Source organism: Gorilla gorilla, chromosome 8 (assembly GCF_029281585.2).
Source record: "Gorilla gorilla gorilla isolate KB3781 chromosome 8, NHGRI_mGorGor1-v2.1_pri, whole genome shotgun sequence".
In the NCBI taxonomy this organism is placed as follows: domain Eukaryota; kingdom Metazoa; phylum Chordata; class Mammalia; order Primates; family Hominidae; genus Gorilla; species Gorilla gorilla.
In genome coordinates, this window is record NC_073232.2 from 28118112 (window position 1) to 28141755 (window position 23644).

Here is a 23644-nt window from a genome sequence, read left to right on the forward strand (position 1 = left end):
ACAGCCATTGGAAATTGGGGTTGGTGGTAATGGGTGAGGGTGCTAGGGGATGGGGTGGGAAAATTCAACCATCCATCTGTTGGCTACAGCCATAAACCTAGTTAATTGTTTAACAGTGTGGTAAGTTCTTAATTTTTGCTTTTGCGCCATGACTCATTTCTTTAACATTTTGTAGCAGACAAAATTAAGTTTAAAGTTTAAAATAGAAAGGGGACTATAAATCACTGGAACTATGTATTAACAGCACATTTTCTCTAAACTCATATAATATTTTACTTCTTTTTCTCTGTTCAAGCCAATTATTAAATACATAGCATAGACGATACCTGGATGCACAAAGATGGATGCCACGATCCCTGCCTTTGAGGTGGTCTCAGTCTGGTAGCTGAAGTAGATAAGCAAGGAATTGCAATCGGTTATGAAGGATGCTTTAAGAGGGATGGAAGGTGATTCAGATGGATTCGAGATGCCTTGTTGAAGGAGATGACTCCTGAACTGAGCACTGAAGGGAAATGAAAAGTAGTCAGGAAGCCAGAAGTAAGGAATTACGGAGAGAAGACAGAACCAAAGAGAGGTGGGAGGGATCATGTCCTAATTGGAGGAAAGAATCCCCAAAGAGGGCAGAAAGATGGGAGTAGTTAGGGATGAAAGACGTGTGTGATTGGACAGGGAGAAGAGAACTGATGAAACAGGAGAGGAAGGAAGGGGACTCTAGAGAGTGCTGAGGAATTGGAAATGTGTCTGCAGGATGATGGTGACCCAGGTAGTCATGTTAAAGCATGTGACCAATCAAATTTGCTCTAAAGGGCTGTTCTGGCTGAGATGAGGGGAATGGAGAGGGTGAAAGGCTGGAGTCAAAAAAACATGGATGTGCTGAAGAAATATCAGTGAGAGATGATGAAGGCCTAAGCCAAGGCAGTGACTCTCAAAGGGAAGCTGTGCGGGCAGTGTGTCATGGTGGTCTGATGTGAGCATACCATAACCAGTTAGGGAAGAGGACGGGCTGCCCAGGGTTCTGTCACGATGTTGACACTGCACCCATGTCTAAATATTAGGGTGCTTCAGTTTTATTAGATAGAAAATAGAGAAAAGAAAAGTATCTTCCCTGTGGAATTGTCATGAGGATTAAATGAAATAACACCTGTGAAGGTTTTTCCATGTAGTAAGATCTCCATAAACATTAATAGATATTTGTTGTCCATTCTAATAAGAAGACTAGGAAAAACACCAGATAAGACAATTAGAAAATATGTTTGTAATTCACCTTTAGTCTCTTGCCATCTTATAATTACTACATAACTATGATTTGCATTAAAAAGATTCTAATAGAGCCCCTGTGTTAGATGTTGAAAGACCCATTCTTTTCCGGTGAGATGAAGAATAGTGAAAGATAACAATATGACTGATAAAACTAGGGGCAGCTGGTCTCACCCAGAGTGTGAGGGACAAAAACACAGTCTTTCTCATTTTAGAAAGGGCCAATAAAATATATATATATATCTGGATCATGGAGTCAACATCTCTTTACCCATGATTGCCATGATCAAACCTTAAAGAGAATCAGTAGTGGTTTTAAACTGCAAGTGAGGAGGAGAATTAAAAAAAATGAAAAAGGACCAGGAAGGGAAAGGAAAGTGAAATGGAAATTTCTGGTAGAGTCAGAGGCAGCCTAATAGTTCCAATATCTAAGAAAGTGGAGTTCTAGTTCATTTTGTTCTTACAGCCTTAAACATATAGATTGCAGCTTTTAAATCTATCTATCTAGCTAGCTAGCTAGCTGAGACAGAGTCTCACTCAGTTGCTCAGGCTGGAGTGCAGTGGTGTGATCTATGCTCACTGCACACTCCACCTCCCAGGTTCAAGCAATTCTCCTGCCTTTTCTTCCCAAGTAGCTGGGACTACAGGTGCACACCACCACGCCCAGCTGGTTTTTTGTTTTTGTATTTTTAGTAGAGCCGGAGGTTTCACCGTGTTGAGGAGGCTGGATATGTTGATATTATGTAGTTTTTGTGTGTATGTAATTAAGCCTCGAATTTCCTTCCTGCCTTTTTTGCTTCGTTTCTACCTTCCTATTCCTACTCTGTTAAATTTTCATCGAAATAGGCAACTCATGTTAATTATGTTCCACTTTTATCTATGTTCATATAGTCACACACAGATATATATATAGTAGATACATACATATTCAAAATTATATGTGTTTGTGTGATTGTTTATTTTATAAGAAATATATTATCTTGTAACTATTGTCCCTATCTTCTTACTAAAGGTAGCTTATGGCAGTTGCTCCAAGTCATTTTTTATGATTTTTTTTTCATTTTTTATGATAAAGTATTGGTTAAATGTAAAATTCAACCATTTTAGTATACAGTTCACTGAGTTCTAACATACACAATTGTGTAACCATCACAAAAATGAAGATATAAAACAATTCTATTCCTGCCCAACACATTGTTCTGTGCCATTATGCACTCAATAATTCTCCCACCTCCCACCACTGACACCAGTGATCTGATTTCTAGCCCTAGTGTATGCCTGTTCCAGAATGTCTTGAAAATGGAATCATATCATATGTAGCATTTTGATTCTGTCTTCTTTCAATTAGCATAAAGGACTTGAGACTCATCCATGTCGCTGGCTTCAGCCACAGTTCCTTCCTTTTTCACTGCTGAATAGTTGGGTCCATTGTGTGGATGAGCCACACTTCATTTATCCACTAACCAGCTGAAGGACACTTAGATTGTTTCCAAATATTGTCAAATATGAGTAAAAACACTATTAAATTTGCATACGTGTTTTTGTCTGGACATAAGTGTTTATTTGGTTTGAGTTCTCTATCCAATGCCTATGTCTTTGTTTTGTTTTTTTTTGTTTTTTTTGTTTTTGCACTCTGGTTGGTGAGAGAACTCTACCATTCCTGACTTTCTGTGACCTTCGGGAAATGTTCCAGCTATTCATTTCAGGTGTTTTTACCCCCAGACTCAGGTAGTTTTCTCCAATCCATGCACACGATCGGTCCTTACATTGCAATTTAGGGGGGACTGTCTGCAGATCTCGGGAGCTTGCTGTCTTTACAAAGCTCCAGTACCTGAAAGGGGCAGCTGGCACTCTGTCTTATGAATTCTACCCATGTGGGTCTCCCCAAAGCACCGACTCTATCTGTTTCAACTTGAGGAGACTACCACACTCCTGTGTTTCCCCTCTGCACAGGCACCTGGAAACTCTGTCTAGGCAGTAAGCTGTGGGAATTACAGGACTTAACTCATTTGTTTCCCCTCTCTCAGAGATCACTATCCTGTGATCTATCACTATCTTACATTCCCATTGTCCTATATTTGACAGTCCATGCTAAATATGCTTTTTTTCTAATATTTTTTTTTTTGCTCGTTTAAGACAGAAGATAAAATCCAGTCTGTGATACTGGATTCATGTTTGTTTATTTAGCTAAATTTATTTGATTTGGATATACCATAATGTATCTAGCTATTCCCCTATCCAGTGACATCAATATCATGACGATGTTTCAAATTTATTCTTGTACACATTTCCTCCTGTAGGATACTTTCAATTTTATGCAATAGATAATAACTAGGAGTGAGACTTCTATATTTTTTAAGCAAGATATGTATTTATATTTTCAATAAACATTTATAGATTCATTTACCCTAAAACTTTAGTATTCAATTTTTAGTGACAAAATAGGACTACTTTTTCCTATTTTCCTACCAGCAAGAGGCATTATAATTCTCCATAAAAATTTCCAATTAATGGGTGTACAATGATTTCTCATATGTAATATTTATTTGCATTTCACTGAAAAATATTTTTTTCAAATGTTTCCAATGTCTCAATTTATTTGGGTTCTTTAATTTTACTAAGTAATATTTTACAGCTTTCGGGGTAGAGATTTTGAAAATCTTTTGCTAATATTTTCCTAGGTTTTTGTGTTACTTTTAAAGAACTTCTGATTTTGATTATTGCTGACATATAGAAATGCATTTTTATAGAAAATATTGACCTTGTATCCAGTGGCCTTGCTAATTTTATTTATCATAGCTAGGAACTTATACATATATATTTTATTTTCTAGGATCACAATTATTTTGTCTGCAAATAATGGCAATTTTATTTCCTTTTTTCTAAATATTAACAGTTCTATCTTCCTTTTGTTGTTTTATGTACTGGACAGAATTTCTAGAATGTGTTGAATAGAACTGGTGGTAGCTGCTAGACTTGTCTTATTTCTCTCTCAGAGGAAAAGCTGTCAATAGTTGAACCTTAAGTGCCATGCTTACTGAAAAGTTGTATTCTTTATCAGATAAAAATGTTCCCTTGTATTCAAGAGTGTGCTTTTTAAAAAAATTAAGAAATTGAATGTATGTTAAAAGTTTTCAGTATTTTTCAGCATCTATTATGATATGATTGTCAGATTATCTTTTTTGTCTATAAGGTAAATTGATTTTTTAAATATTAAACCCCTCTTACACTCCTGAACCAAACCTAATTGGAGTAATTTTATTTATTATTCATTTCTTTATTCTATATGGTAATGCTTGTTTATAACTTTTGCATTTGTGAAAGTTATAGAGACTGGCCTCTAACGTTCTTAAGACATGTAAGGTGTTACTTCTAGGCCAGTGCATTAACAAGGTACCTGTTTTGCAGAAGGTGAGGTTGAGCCAGATGTGAACACTTTAACCCAGGGAGACTATTCACTCTGTCCTTTAATTTTTATATTGTGCTGGTCACATAGCCACTCTGGGGTATGTGGGTGTGTAAGAGTTTTACAATAAACAATTCTGATTACCAGAAGTAAACTCCTTGCCATGACCAGGAATAAAACTGGTAAATTCCACATTTCTCTAACTTGGCTCATTGTTTAGAGCAGGCTGATAGGAAGATAAATCAAGGGACGTGTTTCTAGAAGTCCCTGGGCCTGTGGTCAGAGTTTAGACTCTCTATACCCCTTACCTGCACATATTAATTTTAACGCAATATTGTCAACTTTCTAAATATTTGGTTAAAATTATCATAGGATAGCATTTAGCTTCCAAATCAATGGTCAGTAACTTCATATTTTAATTCTATTATCTTTCCATCTAGAAACATGTTATCTCTTTTCATCTAACCAGAGAGTTTGCAGTCTTTCACAAAGTTTATAATGTTCTTCCTATAAATCATGTCCCTTTTCTGTTAAATTTATTCCTACATTAAAAAAATTAATTTTGCTATCAGGAGTTGGACATTTCTTGCTGTTTATGTATCTGGAAACTTACTGCTAAGTTAAGATAAGTAATTGTGTAATATATCTGTTTCCATTTAGCTTACCAAATTGTCTAAATGATACTGTAATTATAAAAAATGGAATACTTTGGCTTTCTATTTTTACAATTGTATTATTGGTAAAACATGGGAAATTTACTTCTCTTTTTCTATAATGTCTACTAGATATTTTATTTCCTTGACTTCTACACTCACCAGACCTTTAAGATAATATTAGTCTAAGATTATAAATATTGCCTAATATTATCTCTAATTGATAGTTGTGATAGAAATATGTCATTTCCCATTTTAATTAATATTGTTTTATCATTTGCCATTTAGAATGCTATTTATTTTGAGGTTGTTCACTGGTCTTTATTTAATTATTTCCTTTTATTTTAATAAGATTTGTGACTTGAAATTGTTCGCTGGTTTTTCATAGTCTTTTCAACATTTAGATAGGATTCTATGACTTGACACTTTCATTTGTTGATGTAACTGAATATGGAGACCGAGCTCCTAAATTAAACCAAACCTACATTCTTGGAAGGCTCAGATTAATCAAGACACACTATTTTTGGATAACAATTTCAAATTTATTCGACATCATTTTAATTAGAATATTTGTTCCTATGCTCACAAGTGAGATTGCTCTCTAGAGTTTTAAACTTTGTCCTATTTTCATCCGTTTTATTAAAAATTAAAGATATTCTGGCAACCTAATATGAATCAGGGAGCTCTCCATATTTTTCTAAGATCTGAAGTTTCTCGAATAATGTTGCAAATATTTGTTTTTTAAAAATTAAATAGGGAGCCAGGTGCAGTGGCTCATGCCTGAAATCCCAGCACTTTGAAGGGCCAAGGCAGGAGGATTGCTTGAGGCCAGGAGTTTGAGACTCTGCCCCTACAAAAAAATTTAAAAATTTGCTGTATGTGGTAGTGTGCTCCTGTACTCCCAGTGGGAGGCTGAAGCTGGAGGATTGTTTGAACCCAGGAGTTCCAGGCAGCAGTGAGCCATAATCATGCTACTGCACTCTAGCCTAGGTGACAGAGCCAGACCCTGTCTCAGGGAAAAAAAAAAAAAGAAAAGAAAATTAAATTTAACTCAGATGTGGGACCGTACATTTCTCGCTAGATTTTCTTTTCATTACTTTTTCAGTTACTTTTGTTGTCTAAACGATTTATTCAGGCCTTTTGCTTCATTTAGATTTTGGCGTCTTAATGTGTACATGTTCTCACCTTCATTAACTGCTTGTTTGAAATTGTGTATATTCTTTTGAATGACTGGAGGAGTAAGGTCTTTGAATATCGGTTCATTTGTTTTTAGAATTTTGATCATCTTTTTAAAAATATTCATTTGAATTTTACCTAAACCTGAGCATTTTTAGGTGGAAGAATTTTTCAAAATCACCTTTTCCCATTCTTTTCCTTTTTAGGTGAAGCATAGAGAATTTAATGAACTTGCTCACATGCACTGTTTCCATTACCTGTAGTTTGGAATTTGGGGACAGTAATCTTTATCTTTCCAAGTTGGTTTTGAGATTTAAAAACAATATAAACTGGGTTCTATTTTTCCCACTCAAAGATGACACTGCTGACTCACATCCTTGGTTGTTTGGTTAAACATGTGACGGAGTCTATAAAATAATACATTCTAATTCTAAATCCTTTCCTTTGTGTGCAGTCGGCATTGACTTGTATCTAGGAAAATCACTCTCTGAATACGGTATTTTCCAATGAAAATAGTTGGTTTTCCAAATTGCCTATCACTGTGATTATCAAAGGGCAGTATCAGACCTTGACATTGTTGGGTATAGCCTTCCTTGTAAGTCTTCAATATTCAGTGAAACTACCCCAGACAGCAGCTCTGAACCTGTGATCTTTTAAGCTGCTGAGAGATGTTATCCCCTGCAGATTTGCCATGAGCACGTCCGTCGTAGTTAAAATCTAAAAGCGGTGATTTTGTTAATGTTCAGATTAGATCTTTAATTAAGCTTTAATCCCCTCTAGCACAGACAACAATGTCAAACAAGTAAGACCCGGGAGAAACTAAAATTCATTCCATAAGCTCATATCCTTCGGTACTTTGTGAAGAAACTAAAAAGTAAAGCTCTTGTGGGTATTTCATAAGGGCGTGTTGAATATCTAATTGTCAGCTTAGAAGCTTCATTTAATTTGATGTCAAACTCTATGACATAAATGAAGCCAACAGAAATGTTTGTTTAGGTGATTTGGATCAAGAGCTTGTTTTAATTGATTAAATGTTATTTTAGGTATTTAGTGTTATACCGGTATAAATGCTATTTGTTATCTACAAACCATAATAGTAAATATGTAAAAAATGTATTTTTCTTTAATTGATAGTTTAGCATGTGCAAGGATAAGATTGTGGAGCAAAGAACAGCGAAGTGTGTAAGAGAACTTGCATCCCTATGACTTTCCCTTTGTTTTTTCAGGATCGTTTATTTATTTGGAGGCACAGCGCTCCCCCGGGGTGGCCAAGCTTGGAAGTCCTGTTCTTACAAAATTGCTCACTGCCTCTACCCCATGTCAGGTAATCAACTGTTCTGAATTTCCACTGGCCATTCTGTGGTTGTAAGTCGCTGAGCTTGGGTTACTCTGCTAGTAATTGCCCGCCATGTTTTACTAGCACTTTAATGATGAATTAAGAGATTTACATGCGCTATTTCAACACAAAATGCTACGTCCTTCTAGAATACCATTTGTAACACGTAACTGGCACCATTCTTTTGAGGGCTATTAAAGCTTTCTGTTATTTTATATTCTTTTCACACAGTCATTTCAATAATCTAAAGCTGTGGATACGTGTTGCCAAAATTTTTGGCCAACAATGTACATTGAGAAAAATAAAGTCAGTTAAATAAGTGTTTGTTGAAAGAAAGACAAATGGAAATGATTATATTTACTGAAATTTGAGTTTTTTAAATGAGTCCTCTGGTGACAGGCAAACACAAACTAAGGAATGAAATACCCATTTTATTTCAGCAGCATATTAGAGAGGACGGACTAGTTAGACTTGGTTCAAGTCTCTTTTGCCACTTTCTAACTGTGGCTCAGACAAATTGTATATTCCTTTTGAGACGCAGTGTCTACACCAGAAACATACATGATTGTATGCATTAAATGTCAGCGTTTACATTGGAAGCATACACGATTATATGTAATAATGTCAAGGATTAAAATGTGATTAAATAAAGCACCTGGCAAAATATTTGGTACATAGTAGGTAAACAATGTTTGTACCAAACATTGGTATATATGTACCAAATATAATGTTAATTCAGTAAACATAATTCCTTTGCTTTCCATAAAAGTAACACCTAAATCAGAGGTCTGTATTCAGCTTGTCTTATTTTCAGTCCTTTTGAGAGCTCCAACATGCCTCTCGGCCCTTAGGATTTCAGCTAATTTTTTCGTCTTTACTTATCAGAAAATAATGAAGAGATCAGTAGTGCCACACAGTAAATTCATTGCCTGTAAGCGTAGTGTTAGAGCAGTTTACTCGGGCATTCCTGGTGATAAATGACATATTATTCCGAGGTATAAACCTAATTATACTTTCAGTTTGGTATAAGTCTAAGTGGGAGTGCCCTGAGTTCTTAATAGTGGTGTCCATAGATACTTTCTTTTAAAGTCCTAAAGATACTTTCTTTTCCTTTCTTTTGTTTTTTTTTCTTCCCATTTCTTTGTGAGAATAAGAATTAAAGCAAATGCCTGGTCTCCATTTCCATTTTATCCAAATGCCTTTTACCCATTCCCACCTCTTTATTTTCATTAAATCCTATAAGACAGACAGAAAAAGAGAAAGATAGATATAGAATTTTTTTTTTTTGAGGGGAAACTCCAGAAGCACTTGTTCTTTGAAAGTACAAGCTAACTTAGATTTAATTCAAGGTCATACATTAAAGTGATGAGATCACAAATGTTAGATATATAGAAAAAATTGAATGTAAAGGAATATGATGTGTTAATTCTGCCTGCTTTACAGAAATTTGAAGATATTAAGAGTGTATTAGAAATTCCTATGACTCACCTAGAGTCACTGAGAAATCATATGCATGTATATGATTTTAAAAGGTAATCTACCTTTCCCATCATTGTATGCTTCCTGATAGCCATTGATTTGTGGTCACTGGGATTGAGTTTCAGTTTATCATTGTTTCCACTTGAGGACACTTAATTTTTGCTTAAATTGGTAACTTAGTTGGGGTTGGGGTGTTATTTAGGTGGGGTCTCAGTGAAAATGCTGTCATGGACATTTTGGGTGCTTGGTAGTTTATCTCAAAACCAAGGCTTCGATCTCTAAAGGCTATGGATACTGACTTAATGGTTTGCCTTGGTTTTTGAAAAACTGAGACTGTTTCAAGGAGCCACTGCAGACTGCCAGAAGAGATATTTGTTTTTCACGCTTTTCTCTATGTGCTTGAATTTTAGGAGTCTTTGAGTTAGCAGGAAGGATATTTGAGTTACTTTGTAATGCTTTCCAGTTTAGGAAGTAGGAGTAGACTGTAGGAGAATGTTATTGATAGTCTGAGATACACATAGCTAAGGTTCTCAGGATTTTTCTAAGACTACAATATGAATTTTTTAAATAAGTTTGTGGCAATATGTGATATTTTCTTTTTCTTTCTTTTTTTTTTTTTTTTTTTCCTGAGACAGAATCTCACTCTGTCGCCCAGGCTGGAGTGAAGTGGCGCAATCTGGGCTCACTGCAAGCTCCTGCCTCAGCCTCCTGAGTAGCTGGGACTACAGGTGCCCACCATCACTCCCGGCTAATTTTTTGTATTTTTAGTAGAGTCGGGGTTTCACCATGTTAGCCAGGATGGTCTTGATCTCCTGACCTCGTGATTCACCCACCTTGGCCTCCCAAAGTGCTGGGATTACAGGCGTGAGCCCACCGCACCCGGTTGATATTTTCTTACATAAAAGTTACAGAATAAGCAAACAAAATGAATTCTTACCTTCTTGGGTAACTGGAAAATCTAGCCAATCCTCCGAATTGGAGCGTATTGATAATAGTGCTTTCATGGAACCAATGTTCTTCATTATAAGGTAGTAGAGTCAAGCAGTGAGATAACCAGTGTGGGGTACTTTGATATGATTAAAGCCTTCATTTTCTGAAATTATATGGTTTTTTTCCCTACATAATCCTAGCAGACTAATACAGTTAAGAATTTTTTCTTTTTTTGAAAGGACTTTAAAGCAACTTGAGCTTTCTCGTGAGTTGCCATTTCTAACAGCATGATTTTAGGGCCATTTTGCATGGATTACCTTGTACTTTATATGTGGCCAACACATGGCATCAGCATGGACAATTGTTCCTGCAGCTAATCATTGTTCACGATGCGGACTTTAATTTATGCTTCAAAAGTCCTTTCAGCCACTAGTGGAAAATTGGCATTTTTCTTTGAAATACAAGATAGGACAAACAGAACACGAGGGAGCCCAAAGCTATTCTATCTTACTGCTGTTGAAATGCTGTTACTGTTTACAATTAACTAGGAAATGTAAAGTATGAAGGGGATTAATGTGGGTACTAATATTTTCTGAGTTTTCATATTTGAGTTACTGTGTAAGTAACATAATCTCTTACTTTTAGGACTTCACAATTAAATACAGGAAGATGGATAATATGAAGCTTTTGTTTTCAAAGTTAGTTTGTATGTTCATCTATTGATCTTTCTTTTGTTTTTAATTCTCCAACTTGTTTTGCAATTACATTAATATTCCTTCAGTAAAAGATAATTCATAGATTGTTTTACAAATATGAACGAGAAAGTCAGGACAAAGTTGAAACCAGAGATAGGTTGGACCCCAAAGTAAAGTTTATGAGGGCCAGCCTGCACATTTGAGTCTGCCAATGCAGAGAGGGCCACATGTGGTTCAGATTCGAGGAAGTAAAAATAAATAAACAAAACTGAAAATAATTCTTCTGAGACTTCTCCCGAGTGCTTGCTATATTACCAAAGTAAACATTATACGTACGATGCAACACATATATATTGCTTATCCACTGTGTATTGATCACAGTCCTCGATGCAGGGAATATAATGACAACAACCTAAACACATGCTTGCTCTAACAAAATGTTGTTTAGTGGGGGATACTGACAGCAATTCAGTGTAAAATGCTGCAAGCTACAAGAGGGTGAGTCCAGTATAATAATAACACTCTACAAATCTCTCTCAAAGAGTTTTAAAAGGCCAAGTCTTACAATGTCCCCAAAGTAGGACAATGAACTGCAGTCAAAGAACAATTTAGAAAAAAAGTAATTTTGGATCATGTCCTGCAATGATGCAGTTGTGCTCTATTCCCTGGTCATTGTGTTTAATCCAAAGATCAATGTTAGAATAGCTGATGGATTCTAGAGGAAGCGACAGTCTACAGAGGAAAGGGCGAGCAGGTGCTCTCTCCAATCTGTATATCAAAGCACATAAAGATTAATAATTTAAACCGGAAAAACAGATTCTGTTTTATTGAAGATTCTAAACCTCAACATAAGCTTGTTCAGGAAAAGAATGCCTAGGAAAAAGCATAATTGACTAGGAGCCATAAAAATCACTATGGTAATGGTGAGGGATGTGTGTGTGTGTCTGTGTGTTTATGTATGTGATGAATGATCCCCTCTTTCAATATATACTTATTCCCAGCTGAATTTTGAGGAGCTATAGATATCTTAGCTTGTTTTTTTTTTCTTTTCTCCCATTTATTTTTTTGCTTTTTTGGCTATTCTTGTCCTTCTGTATCTTCGAATTCTAGATCTTATAAAGGTGCAGCAAGTGTGGCAATAAGCAGACTGAGGAAGGCATAAAGGGTCTGATGTGAAGCAGAGAAGGCAGAGGTGGCTGAGGGTTTGGAGTAAAATCGAGAATGGCCATGAAGATCTGACCAAGGAGCTCTGAGATTGAGAAGGAATTAGAACAAAGTCCATAGGGAAGTTGAGAAAATTGGCAGAAAATTTGAAGAGGAGGGTTTCAACAGGAGATGATCAAAATTAAAAAAAAAAAGAAACAAAACAGAAAAATAAGGAAGAATTCATTTTGAACTTCTGAATCATGACCTTGGGTGTCCCAGACTGAAGTATCAGAGAGCCCAAGGTCCCAGAGGCACTGTACAGACACGAGAGCCAATGGAACTAAGACTTTCACCCCCTCTCCAGCTTAGGTACTCATCCATATGCAGTAACTGGTGTAAATCACCAGATGTTCTTTCCTTTGGTAGTAAAATATATGATTTAATGTATACGTATATATTTTTTAAAATAGAAATAATTTAAAATCATAAGAATACAATTAAAAATGAAATAATTGGAGCTTCCATTTTTATCTTCAATATTCAAAAAGAACTGCTTTGTTGGAAACTTTTTTAACCACATGAAATTCTCATGAATGCAGTGATTCAAAGTCTTGAATAGTCATACTATATATAAAATCTGCCTCAATGGAGACCCAAGAAAAATAAAAGCAAGCCCTTTTCATTAACATTTTACTTAACTTCTTTCGAATGAATCAGGCATGCATCAAGAAAATTTCCTTTAAAAATGATCAAGTAGTAAATAAAATTTGAATGTTTGGTGTAATTTTCACTTACATGCTTTGCAGACCTGTTTAATGCAACATTCTGGGATGATGGACAATGTTCCCTATGTTAAGTATAGTACTACTAGCTACATAGAGCTATTGAGCATTTAAAACAACTGAGAGGCTGGGCGCAGTGGCTCTGGCCTGTAATCCCAACACTTTGGGAGGCCGAGGCAGGCGGATCACGAGGTCAGGAGATCGAGATCATCCTGGCCAACATGGTAAAACCCCATCTCTACTAAAAATACAAAAATTAGCTGGGCGTGGTGGCACATGCCTGTAGTCCCAGCTACTCTGGAGGCTGAGGCAGGAGAATCACTTGAACCCAGGAAGTGGAGGCTGCAGTGAGCCGTGATCATGCCACTGCACTCCAGCCTGGGCAACAGAGTGAAACTCTGTCTCAAGAACAACAACAACAACAACAACAAAAACAAAACCATAACTGAGAAAATGAATTTTTCACTTTGTTTAATTTTAATTAATTTAAATTTAATAGCCACACTATTTTCACAATTTTGTAGTTATGCTCATTATAATTAAGTGTTCATTTTCTTTTGCCACTCTTCCTCCAAAAGACTCAAAGTTTCCTAAGGACCTGTAATGCCTTATACATTTTTTTGACATAGAATAGATTATCTTTCTTCCTCTCTTTCCTCTCTCTCTCTCTGTTACTTTCTCTCTATATATATTTCTGAATGTTTATAAGCATTTACTGACAGTCTACTCATTTCTTTCTTCTTTTATTTTAATGCAATTAACTGAATACTTAGAAAATACAAATTACTATAATAAGTTCTGTGAGGAATTTATGACACGTTTCATGATTTGGAGTTTAAGGTTTAGTGTTCTGCTACTGGCATGTACCAGGTTGAGAGGCACAGAGTTTCCATACTTGAGTACTGCTTATGTGAAGTCACAGCTTGTATCAATAACTTAAAATTGGTCATTAGAGAAATTCAAATCAAAACCACAATGAGATATCATCTCACACCAGTCAGAATGGCCATTATTAAAATGTCAAAAAATAACATGCCGGCAAGGTTGTGGAGAAAAAAGTATGCTTATACACTGTTAATAGGAGTGTAGATTAGTTCAACCATTGCAGAAAGCAGTATGGCAACTCCCCAAAGAGCTAAAAGCAGAACTACTATTCCACCCAGCAATCCCATTACTGGGTACGTATACCCACAGTAATAGAAATTTTTCTACTGTAGGTCAGGTGCAGTGGCTCACGCCTGTAATCCCAGTACTTTGGGCAGCTGAGGTGGGTGGAGTGCTTGAGTCCAGGAGTTTAAGACCAGTCTGGGTAACATGGTGAAACCCTCATCTCTACTAAAAAGTAAAAAAAAAATTAGCTGGGTGTGGTGGTGCAAGCCTGTAGTCCCAATTACTGAGAAGGCTGAGGTGGGAGAATTACCTGAGCTCAGGAGTTTGAGGCTGCAGTGAGCCGTGATCATGCCACTGCACTCCAGCCTGAACAACTGGAGTGAAACCCTGTCTAAAAAAAAAAAAAAAAAAAAAAAGACATCATTCTGTCATAAAGATACATTCACATGTATGTGAATGGTCATTGCAGTGCTATTTACAATAGCAAGGATATGGAATCAACCTAGATGCCCATGAATGACAGATTGGATAAAGAAAGAGTGGTACATATGTACTGCGGAATATGCAGCCATAAAAAAAGAATAAGATCATGTCTTTTGTGGGAACATGGATGGAGCTGGAGGCCATTATCCTTAGCAAACTAACACAGGAAGAGAAAACCGAATACCGCATGTTCTCACTTACAATTTGGGAGCTAAATAATAAGAACAATGAACACAAAGAAGGAAACAACAGACACAGGGGTCTACTTTAGTGGGGGAGGGTGGAGGAGGGAGAGGAGCAGAAAAGATAACTATTGGGTACAATGCTTAGTACCTGGGTGACGAAATAATCTGTACAAGTCCCCGTGACACGTGTTTGCCTATGTAACAAATCTTCACATGTACCCCGAACCTAAAATAAAAGTAAAAAGGAAAAACAATGAATTAAAAAAATTTGTGGGCTGTATCAATAACTTTTGTTCAGTGATTTCACCCTCAAAAATTCAAAAGATAATGGAACATTCCTTGGTATTTAATAACTTAAGAATTTAAGTCTGCATAATGCAAATTCTATAAAAAAAGTAAATTAAATATAAGTTCTGAGCTCTTATCCCATTGACTATGGATCCCATTGGCATTTATACTTAATACACTATTAAAATAACTTCACACTGGTGATGTACTGAGTGACAGTTTGACAGCTCAAAATTCTGATGGGACATGCACATCTCTTGTACAACTAGGTTTAAAGCTCTGTTTTGCATGTTTATAAGCTTGGGACATAGTGGAACTTACAGCAGGGATCTAAAATGTAATCGCAGTTGAGAAACATGAATCCTCTCTTTCTATGGAATTTAATTAAACATTTCCATTATTTTTGTTTCTAACTCACCTGTCAAGGTGTGAATTAAGGTAAGCACAGTAATAAAATCTGAAATGAAATAAACAATCAGAATTTTTAAATCAGGTGGTCACAATTAAGTAGACATTGATAAAAATGTGTACCAAATAGAATGCTTGGTGTTTTAAAATGAACAATTTTTTTAAAAAAGCATTTAAAACATTTTTTTTTTGGTCAACATTCATCACTGGAATTGGGTCCCAACAGTGAAATACATGGCTTGCCTATATATACACTAGTATCTGTCCATGTATCAGTATAAAAGCACAATGATGAATGGGAAAACATTTTTAAAAAAGAATTTAAAATATAATGAACCTGAAAAAATGTCACTGAATCTAAAGAGAAGTATTCCACGTTTGTAGGACCTCATCTTTAAATGTTGGGTTTTTCTTTAAAACATACAGCCTTAGGACCTGTTATATGATAATGAGAAGAAGCAAAAAAATTTGACTGCAGCATATCTGAACTTGTTTTAATGGAGGTTTTGTGGGCATATTTTACAGAATGAATCATCCAAACAACATTGAGGGAATTAATTTTTGCCTCACACAGCTCCAGGTACTTAGAAAGTGCTCAGTAAATATTGGTTGAATCAATAACAGTACGCAATTTCATGTTAGGGCTACTGCTATCAGCACCTGGCATAATCCTCTCTATTCTCTTCACTATGTAGTTAAGCCATCAAACCTTTAGATTGTGTCATTATTGATGGTGAATAGGAAGTGAAATGATTAAGCCTCCCTACCCTCAAAGAATGTTGTCTTACTTGGCTCAATTATTGATGAACAGTATCCTGTGAGCTTCCCCGTTGTTTGTTAATGCTACCACAGAGACTAAATTGATATAAAGTATTAATTACAGTTTTTAAAATTAACCTAAGAAAATAATTTTTAAGGAAAGTTTTTCTTGTTTGAAACATCAAGTATGTATAGTAATACTTGATTTTGTAACGTTGAGTCTCAACGTGTACCTCTCATATTTGTAAGAAGCCAGAGAGAAGGATTCTGGAAACTTCCATGGAAACAGTGGTACTGCCCATGACTGGGTTACACATCTGGGGGAAAGGAGAATTGAGAAGATGATGTTTAACACAGAAGTTGTTTGGAATATATATATATTTTTTTGTTTGTTTGTTTGTTTTGTTTTTTGAGATGGAGTCTCGCTCTTGTTGCCCAGGCTGGAGTGCAATGGCGTGATCTCAGCTCACTGCAACCTCCCCGCCTTCTGGGTTCAAGCGATTCTTCTACCTCAGCCTTCCGAATAGCTGGGATTACACGCACGCACCACCACACCCGGCTAATTTTTGTATTATTAGTGGAGATGGTGTTTCATGCCTGTAATCCCAGCACTTTGGGAGGCCGAGGCAGGCAGATCACCTGAGGTCAGGAATATTTCAAATTATAGGAAAAACTACCAGAGACAGGTCAATGGAATGTTTATATCATTGAAAACATGTTTTCAACAGGTGCAGTTTTGGTATCATTTGTCTCAACATTCAAATCTCTCAGTTTTTACAAGAACGTCTCTAGATGGAAACTTGCAAAAGCAAGGCAAAGTAATCGGATTCTCCGAATCTCAGTGGAGCCACGCAAAAATTGATCTCATTGCAGAAGCGGGAGAATCTACTCTACCTTTTCAGGTAAGCACATACGAAATTAATACAACTCAACAGAAGACACTTATTTAATGCTAATCCTTTCAGATAACAATATAACACACATAGCTCATACCTTTTCAGGTGAGCACATACGAAATTAATACAACTCAACAGAAGACACTTATTTAATGCTATTCCTTTCAGATAAAAAAATAACACACATAGCTCATGAATTTATTCAACATTAATGAAGCAAACACATTCGGAGATCAAACACACGATCTGTGATGAGTAGAGAGGTTGTTTTGACTATGCACTTAAGAATAGTAGCAAAAATAGTAGCAAAGTACTTAAGAATAGTAGCAAAAATGGAGATAAGAAATGAACAAGATGGCAGAGAGAAGAGTAAGTTAAAATGATTTCTAAGTGAAGACGTTGGATTATATGATGTAGTGAAAAAAAATCTGACGTGGGCTGTAATATTTTGATCCTATTGCCTCACTTTCTGCTGCCTGGTAACATTGAGAATGTTATCCACCTTTGGGAACTGGAGGACATTATACAAAGTGAAATAAGCCAGGCACAGAAAGACAAATATGGCAGTTTGTCACTCATGTGTGGGAACTAAAAAGTTGATCTCATGGAGGTAGAGAGGAGAATGGTGGTTACTAGAGGCTGAGAAAGGTGGGGAGGAGGAGGTTAGGAAGGGAGGTTTGTTAATGGTTAAAAAATGTAGTTAGTTAGATAGAAGAAATAAGCTGTAGTGTTTGATAGCACAGTAGGGCAATTATAACAAGTTATTGTGTATTTCAAAATATTTAGGGGATAAGATTTGGAGCGTTCCCAACACATAGAAATGAGAAGTGTGTGAGGTGATGGTATCCTAATTACCTTTATTTGATAGTGACACATTATATGCATGTATCAAAATATCACATTTACCCCATAAATATGTACAACTACTATGTATTAATAAAATATAATAATAAAAGAAGGTAACTGTATCTTGTCAAATGGGTGTTCTAATTTCTACCTTCCTGTATATAAGTCTTCTGGATGACATTTGAAAAGAGCTATTTTGGAAACTAGATTGGATGGAGTGGAATACGGTGGAAAGCACACTGTTTTGGAGTCAGTGGTCTGAGTTTTAGTCTCTGCTCTGCTCATTGGTTGCTAAGTGACTGTGTAAATATTGTCTTTGTGCATCAAATTTCCTAATGTGTGAAAACCAGTGATGATAAAAGGAATACTCCCTGGGAGTCTGAATATTAAAGATAATATAGCTAAAATGGCAGCCATGAACATGGGCTCTGGAAACTTGGGTTCAAGTTAAAGTGTTGGGGGTGGTGGCTCATGCCTGTAATCCCAGCGCTTTGGGAGGCTGAGGTGGGTGGATCACGAGATCAGGAGATCGAGACCATCCTGAGTAACACGGTGAAACCCCACCTCTACAAAAAATACAAAAAATTAGCCGGGCGTGGTGGCACGTGCCTGTAGTCCCAGCTACTCTGGAGGCTGAGGCAGGAGAAGCACTTGAACCTGGGAGGTGGAAGTCCCAGTGAGCCAAGATGGCACCACTGCACTCCAGCCTGGGCAACAGAGTGAGACTCCATCTTAAAAAAACAAAAACAAAAAAGTGTATGATCATAGGGAAGTTACCCAAGCCCTCTATGCCTCTTTCATTAGTGGGGTGTGAGGATAATAGTTGGGGCTTTAAGGTCGTCTCATCCTCATTTCTGAACAAATTAAGATAAATATACAGGTTAAACAGGTAGAGAATACATATTTTGGAGCAGATGGCTTTAGAATGTAGAGTCACTTATTTAAAATAATGCTTGATCTTAGAATAAATAGAATTACCCAGAAGACAACTGACTGTGCTGGAGAAATATAGAGCTCATACTCTAGGTGAAGTCTCTTACCTTTAGCCAGAGATAATATCAGTGTGCATGCCTCCTGAGGACAGGCTGGCTCCCAATAGTGGGTGTTGAATGGGAGAAGAGGATGAATCGAGCTCCCCCAGGTTACTCTTCTAACTTCACAGTCAGGTAAATCTTCCTCCTCCCACGGAGTGAGGGGTAAGTAACAGCAATGTTACTACAGTGAACCGCCTCCCCATGAAAGCAGGAAGACTAGGGCATAAGCATCAACTGTAATCAATTACTGTTCTCTACTTTATACAGTTATTGTGAGGATTATATGGTGTATACTTGTAAAGCACATGGAAGCAAATCTGGCACAAACACAGAATTTAGCTGTTTTATTGCTGTAGTTATTCCTTGGATATTGTCTGGAAATAGTAGACACTCAATAAATGTTAGTGTTCTCTGTTTTAAAAAGGGAATTCCCGCTTGATCAGAACTCTAGGCTCGATCATTAAAGGCTTCTTTACTCAGTGAAGGTCCCCAACGTCCCTTCTCAAAGATCAATTTATTCTGTTCTCATATTTAATGGACAAAGACATCATGAATACTAGCAGCTCTTAATTGGGAAGCATTTGACACAAAGGCTGGTCATAGAATCATTTTGGTGTCAATCTCCATTGAAAGGAGCAGGGCAATGAAATCAGAACAATTTGATCTTTTGCCTCCTGCATTTATATTCTATAGAAAATTGTTTTCATTCAGTTTGCTTTTAGTTGGAATGAAACTCACCAAGAAGATCGTTCAGAGTTTGTCATTAATTGACATATTGAGAAGAAAACAGAATGTCCTTTCTAGTAGTAAGTAATTTAGAAATATGAGTTGAAACACATGCCATTTCTGTCTACAGCTGGAAGCTCTCATGGACCCATCACCATTACTGAAGAGTTTCAGTGAATGCAATTTTGTTTTCTCTTTAATGTTCTCCTTTTTGGATATAGTAATGGTTTTGCTTTGCAGTGCAAATGGAGACTATCCCTTATTATCTGGGGGCATATTAACTAGTTTGTAGATGGGCAGTGGTTTGGTTAGATTTTGTGATTTGGCTGCAATGGATGTGTGAGGGTTTCTAACCCAGCCCTGCTCTTCCCTCTCCCTTCATCCCCCTGCTGGTGGCTCAGCACCTTGTGTTGCTTTTTCTTTCCAATCAGCCTCAATGCTGAGTTCCTTCGAGGCCTCGGTCACATTGAATTCACCCCAGAGAAGCTAAGACTTTTCCTCTGTGCCTCCCCACTTAATCTGCCTATGAGTTGGCTACAGCACACATTTATTTTGGAAACTACAGATGAATAAAAGAAAAATAAGAAAAAAAATCCCCTCACATTTCACTCTCAAGAAGGCCATGACAGCCCTATAATATCCAATCAGCAATTTAGAAAATTAAATTTGGAAAGCAATAAGCTTTTTAAAAATGAGTTTAGAGGCAAAACCCAAGCTGCCCTGAACCACTGTGAGGCCTTTAGGCAGCTGATTTCATGATAGGTTTGATTAAACAGTGCTGCCCCCAATCTCCCAGAGGGTGTCATGTAATAAACACTCTCGGTGTTACGTTACCATTCTCAGCTCTGAGCTATTCACATTTCAAAACTCATCTGGCCCCAAAGACTTTAGATAAGGAACTGTGGACTTGCATTGATGTTCTGCTGTGAATCAGTATGGATTTTATACATACACAATATATAAAAATAGATACACTTGCACAGATACATACATGGTAATATTTAATACAAGAGTATTGCATATATTTACTATTAAATATTTCTAACTAGTAGTTAAAACAGAGAGAAACAAATACCTAAATACAGCTCAGGATTAACTAATGTTAACATTTTGTTTGCTTATAAAGTTTGTTTGCTTATGAAGATGCAACTTTTGTCTTCCTTGTATCTTTCTCCATCCCATTTCTTATCCTCTGCAGAAAAAAAAAGATGCTAATATTATGCTGGCTTTAACCTGATTTCTCTGAGTGTACTTTTAAAGATATGAAAATATACATGAGGATTCTAGCTAGGTACAGTTCTACTTTGTTCTTTTATCGACAACAAATGAAAAAGATATTCTACCTACAAATAGTTAATCTAGCTTTTAAAATATTCAAATATTTAAAGTTTGTCTTCTTGGAAATAGGCTAGGATTTAAGATTAGTAGCCTGAATCATTTAAGGGTGATCTTAGTCATTGTCTAGCTTTCAGTTCCATGTGACTAAGCTCTGAACATATTTATACAGTACAGTGTAATCCAGTCCAAATATTGGAAAGAAGAAAGACATCAAATCATGTGACCTCTGTGTTCCCTTTTAGCCATGAAATTCTGATTCAATGTGGTTCTTTTGATGTCAATTGTAGACAATATAACAGAATACAAATTGCTTTGGGTTTCATAGCAAATAAGCACCCCTAGTTAGGTAGGGCATTTGCTCTTCCTGCTGGCAAAGAATTAGGTTTACTGTTTTCTCTGTAAGAACAGCAAATTAATGACATTTCAATATTCCCTCTATTTATTGTGAGAGTTTATTGGAAAAATTTAGGTCAAAGAGTTAATAGTATTTTTCAAATCTGTTTTAACTTGGCCTGCTCACTTGCTATGTTCAGCTTTTCACACAAATAGATTCTTTTAATATTTCTTTTCCCCCTAACTGTTGTGCTGTTTTAGTATCTGAAGGTGGCACTTTTTCTGAGTAGTCCATTGATTTCAAGTTGCTCTTTCTTCTAGCTTCCCATTAAAATGTAATTGTATCATATTTTAGATTTCATTTTGAAATGAACCTTTTGTGAAATTTCACACAATGATGGATACCATGTTCTCTCTTTATCGGAGTCAATGATACAAATCAATAACAATTTCCTGACATTATTTGACGATTCAGTGAAGGGTAAGATTCATAACACAAAAGTAAAAGGTGATCGAGTCTCCGTAAAGTTGCTGTGTCCTTGGCCTGCTTAATCTAGAGCTGCATGAAATCTTGTTTCTCCAGGCAGCCCTATTCTGCAGCATCCACTAAAGCCCAGTTATCTCTTTATTTCATTAGAGAGATGCAGGATAGTATAATCATTAACGGCTCAGCTTACATATTTTTCTTACTTGACACGTGACATTCAACCAATTACTTCTATTCTCTAATCCTCTGTTTCTTTCACCTTAAAACAAGATGAAAATAGCATCATCTTCACAGGATTAAGACAAGTGAATGTGACTGGCATATAGTAAGTGCTAAATAAAAGGTGGCTGCTGCTCTTATTATTGATACCATCATCATTCTTCAAAAATTAATATATTCCTACTACTCTCTACTCCTTCTTACTATATCTCTATTTTCTCTTGGATTCATATTCATTTTTTGCTCCTGTTTTTTTTTTGAAAACAAGATTTCTATGTTAATTGCGTATTTGTCTGGAAAAGCACCTGAGTTTTGCACTTGTAAAAAGTAATCACTTGATTGTGAACATTTATGAATTTTTGTGGTTCCTAAAAGCAAGAAATTATTTTGTTCATAGAAGGAATAATATAATTGAATAAAACAAAAATCAACAAGATCCCAAAAAACAGTTTTAGAAGAGTGAGTCATCTAATTCAATTTAAAATGTAAATTATCCAATTACCTTGAGAATCTTATCAAATGAGGTTTTCACTCTTCCTCCATCTGTGGTTGAAACAGCTCTTCTGAGTGACCTCTTTCTCACTTACTGATTATCAATTGATGCTGACTGTAGTTCCGAAAGGGAATTGGTCGCAACATTTTATATATATATACACACACACACACACATACATATATATACACGCACACATATATGTCTATGTGTGTATATATATACACGCACACATATATATGTGTGTATATATACACACATATGTGTGTGTATGTGTGTGTATATATACGTATATATCATACAATATATGATATATATACATATATGTGATATATATCATACAATTTATGATATATATACATATATGTGATATATATATCATACAATATATGATATATATACATATATGTGATATATATATCATACAATATATGATGTATACATATATGTGATATATATCATATATGATATACATATGTGATATATATCATATATGATATATATCACATATGTGTGAATATATCATATAATATATGATATATATACATATGTGTGATATATATCATATATGATATATATACATATGTGTGATATATATCATATATGATATATATACATATGTGTGATATATATCATATATGATATATATACATATGTGTGATATATATCATATATGATATATATCACATATGTGTGATATATATCATATATGATATATATCACATATGTGTGATATATATCATATATGATATATACATATGTGTGATATATATCATATATGATATATACATATGTGTGATATATATCATATATGATATATATATATGTGTGATATATATCATATATGATATATATATACATATGTGTGATATATATCATATATGATATATATACATATGTGTGATATATATCATATATGATATATATACATATGTGTGATATATATCATATATGATATATATACATATGTGTGATATATATCATATATGATATATATACATATGTGTGATATATATCATATATGATATATATACATATGTGTGATATATATCATATATGATATATATACATATGTGTGATATATATCATATATGATATATATACATATGTGTGATATATATCATATATGATATATATACATATGTGTGATATATATCATATATGATATATATACATATG

The 23644-nt window shown here is 35.5% G+C and overlaps 1 protein-coding gene and 1 long non-coding RNA gene across 3 annotated transcripts in view; one reads left to right on the forward strand and one right to left on the reverse strand.

Moving 5' to 3' along the window:
• The window catches only part of MALRD1 (MAM and LDL receptor class A domain containing 1), a 689301-nt gene that overhangs the window by 93182 nt on the left and 572475 nt on the right, over nt 1-23644 (forward strand). Inside the window, exons 12-13 of the mRNA XM_055354139.2 lie at nt 7719-7816; nt 16822-16995. Of these exons, the coding sequence (XP_055210114.2) occupies nt 7719-7816; nt 16822-16995 (272 nt within the window). The remainder of the gene's footprint in view (nt 1-7718; nt 7817-16821; nt 16996-23644) is intronic.
• LOC129525192 (uncharacterized) overlaps nt 329-23644 on the reverse strand; it is a 48363-nt gene continuing 25047 nt past the window's right edge. The window contains exons 4-7 of one of the 2 annotated variants that reach the window (XR_010135080.1): nt 18876-22012; nt 15345-15383; nt 14787-14864; nt 329-385 (exon numbers count right to left, since the gene is read on the reverse strand). This is a non-coding gene — a long non-coding RNA (uncharacterized lncRNA). Of the gene's footprint in view, nt 503-14786; nt 14865-15344; nt 15384-18875; nt 22013-23644 lie in introns of both variants that reach the window. The other variant, XR_008669314.2, reaches the window with a different exon arrangement.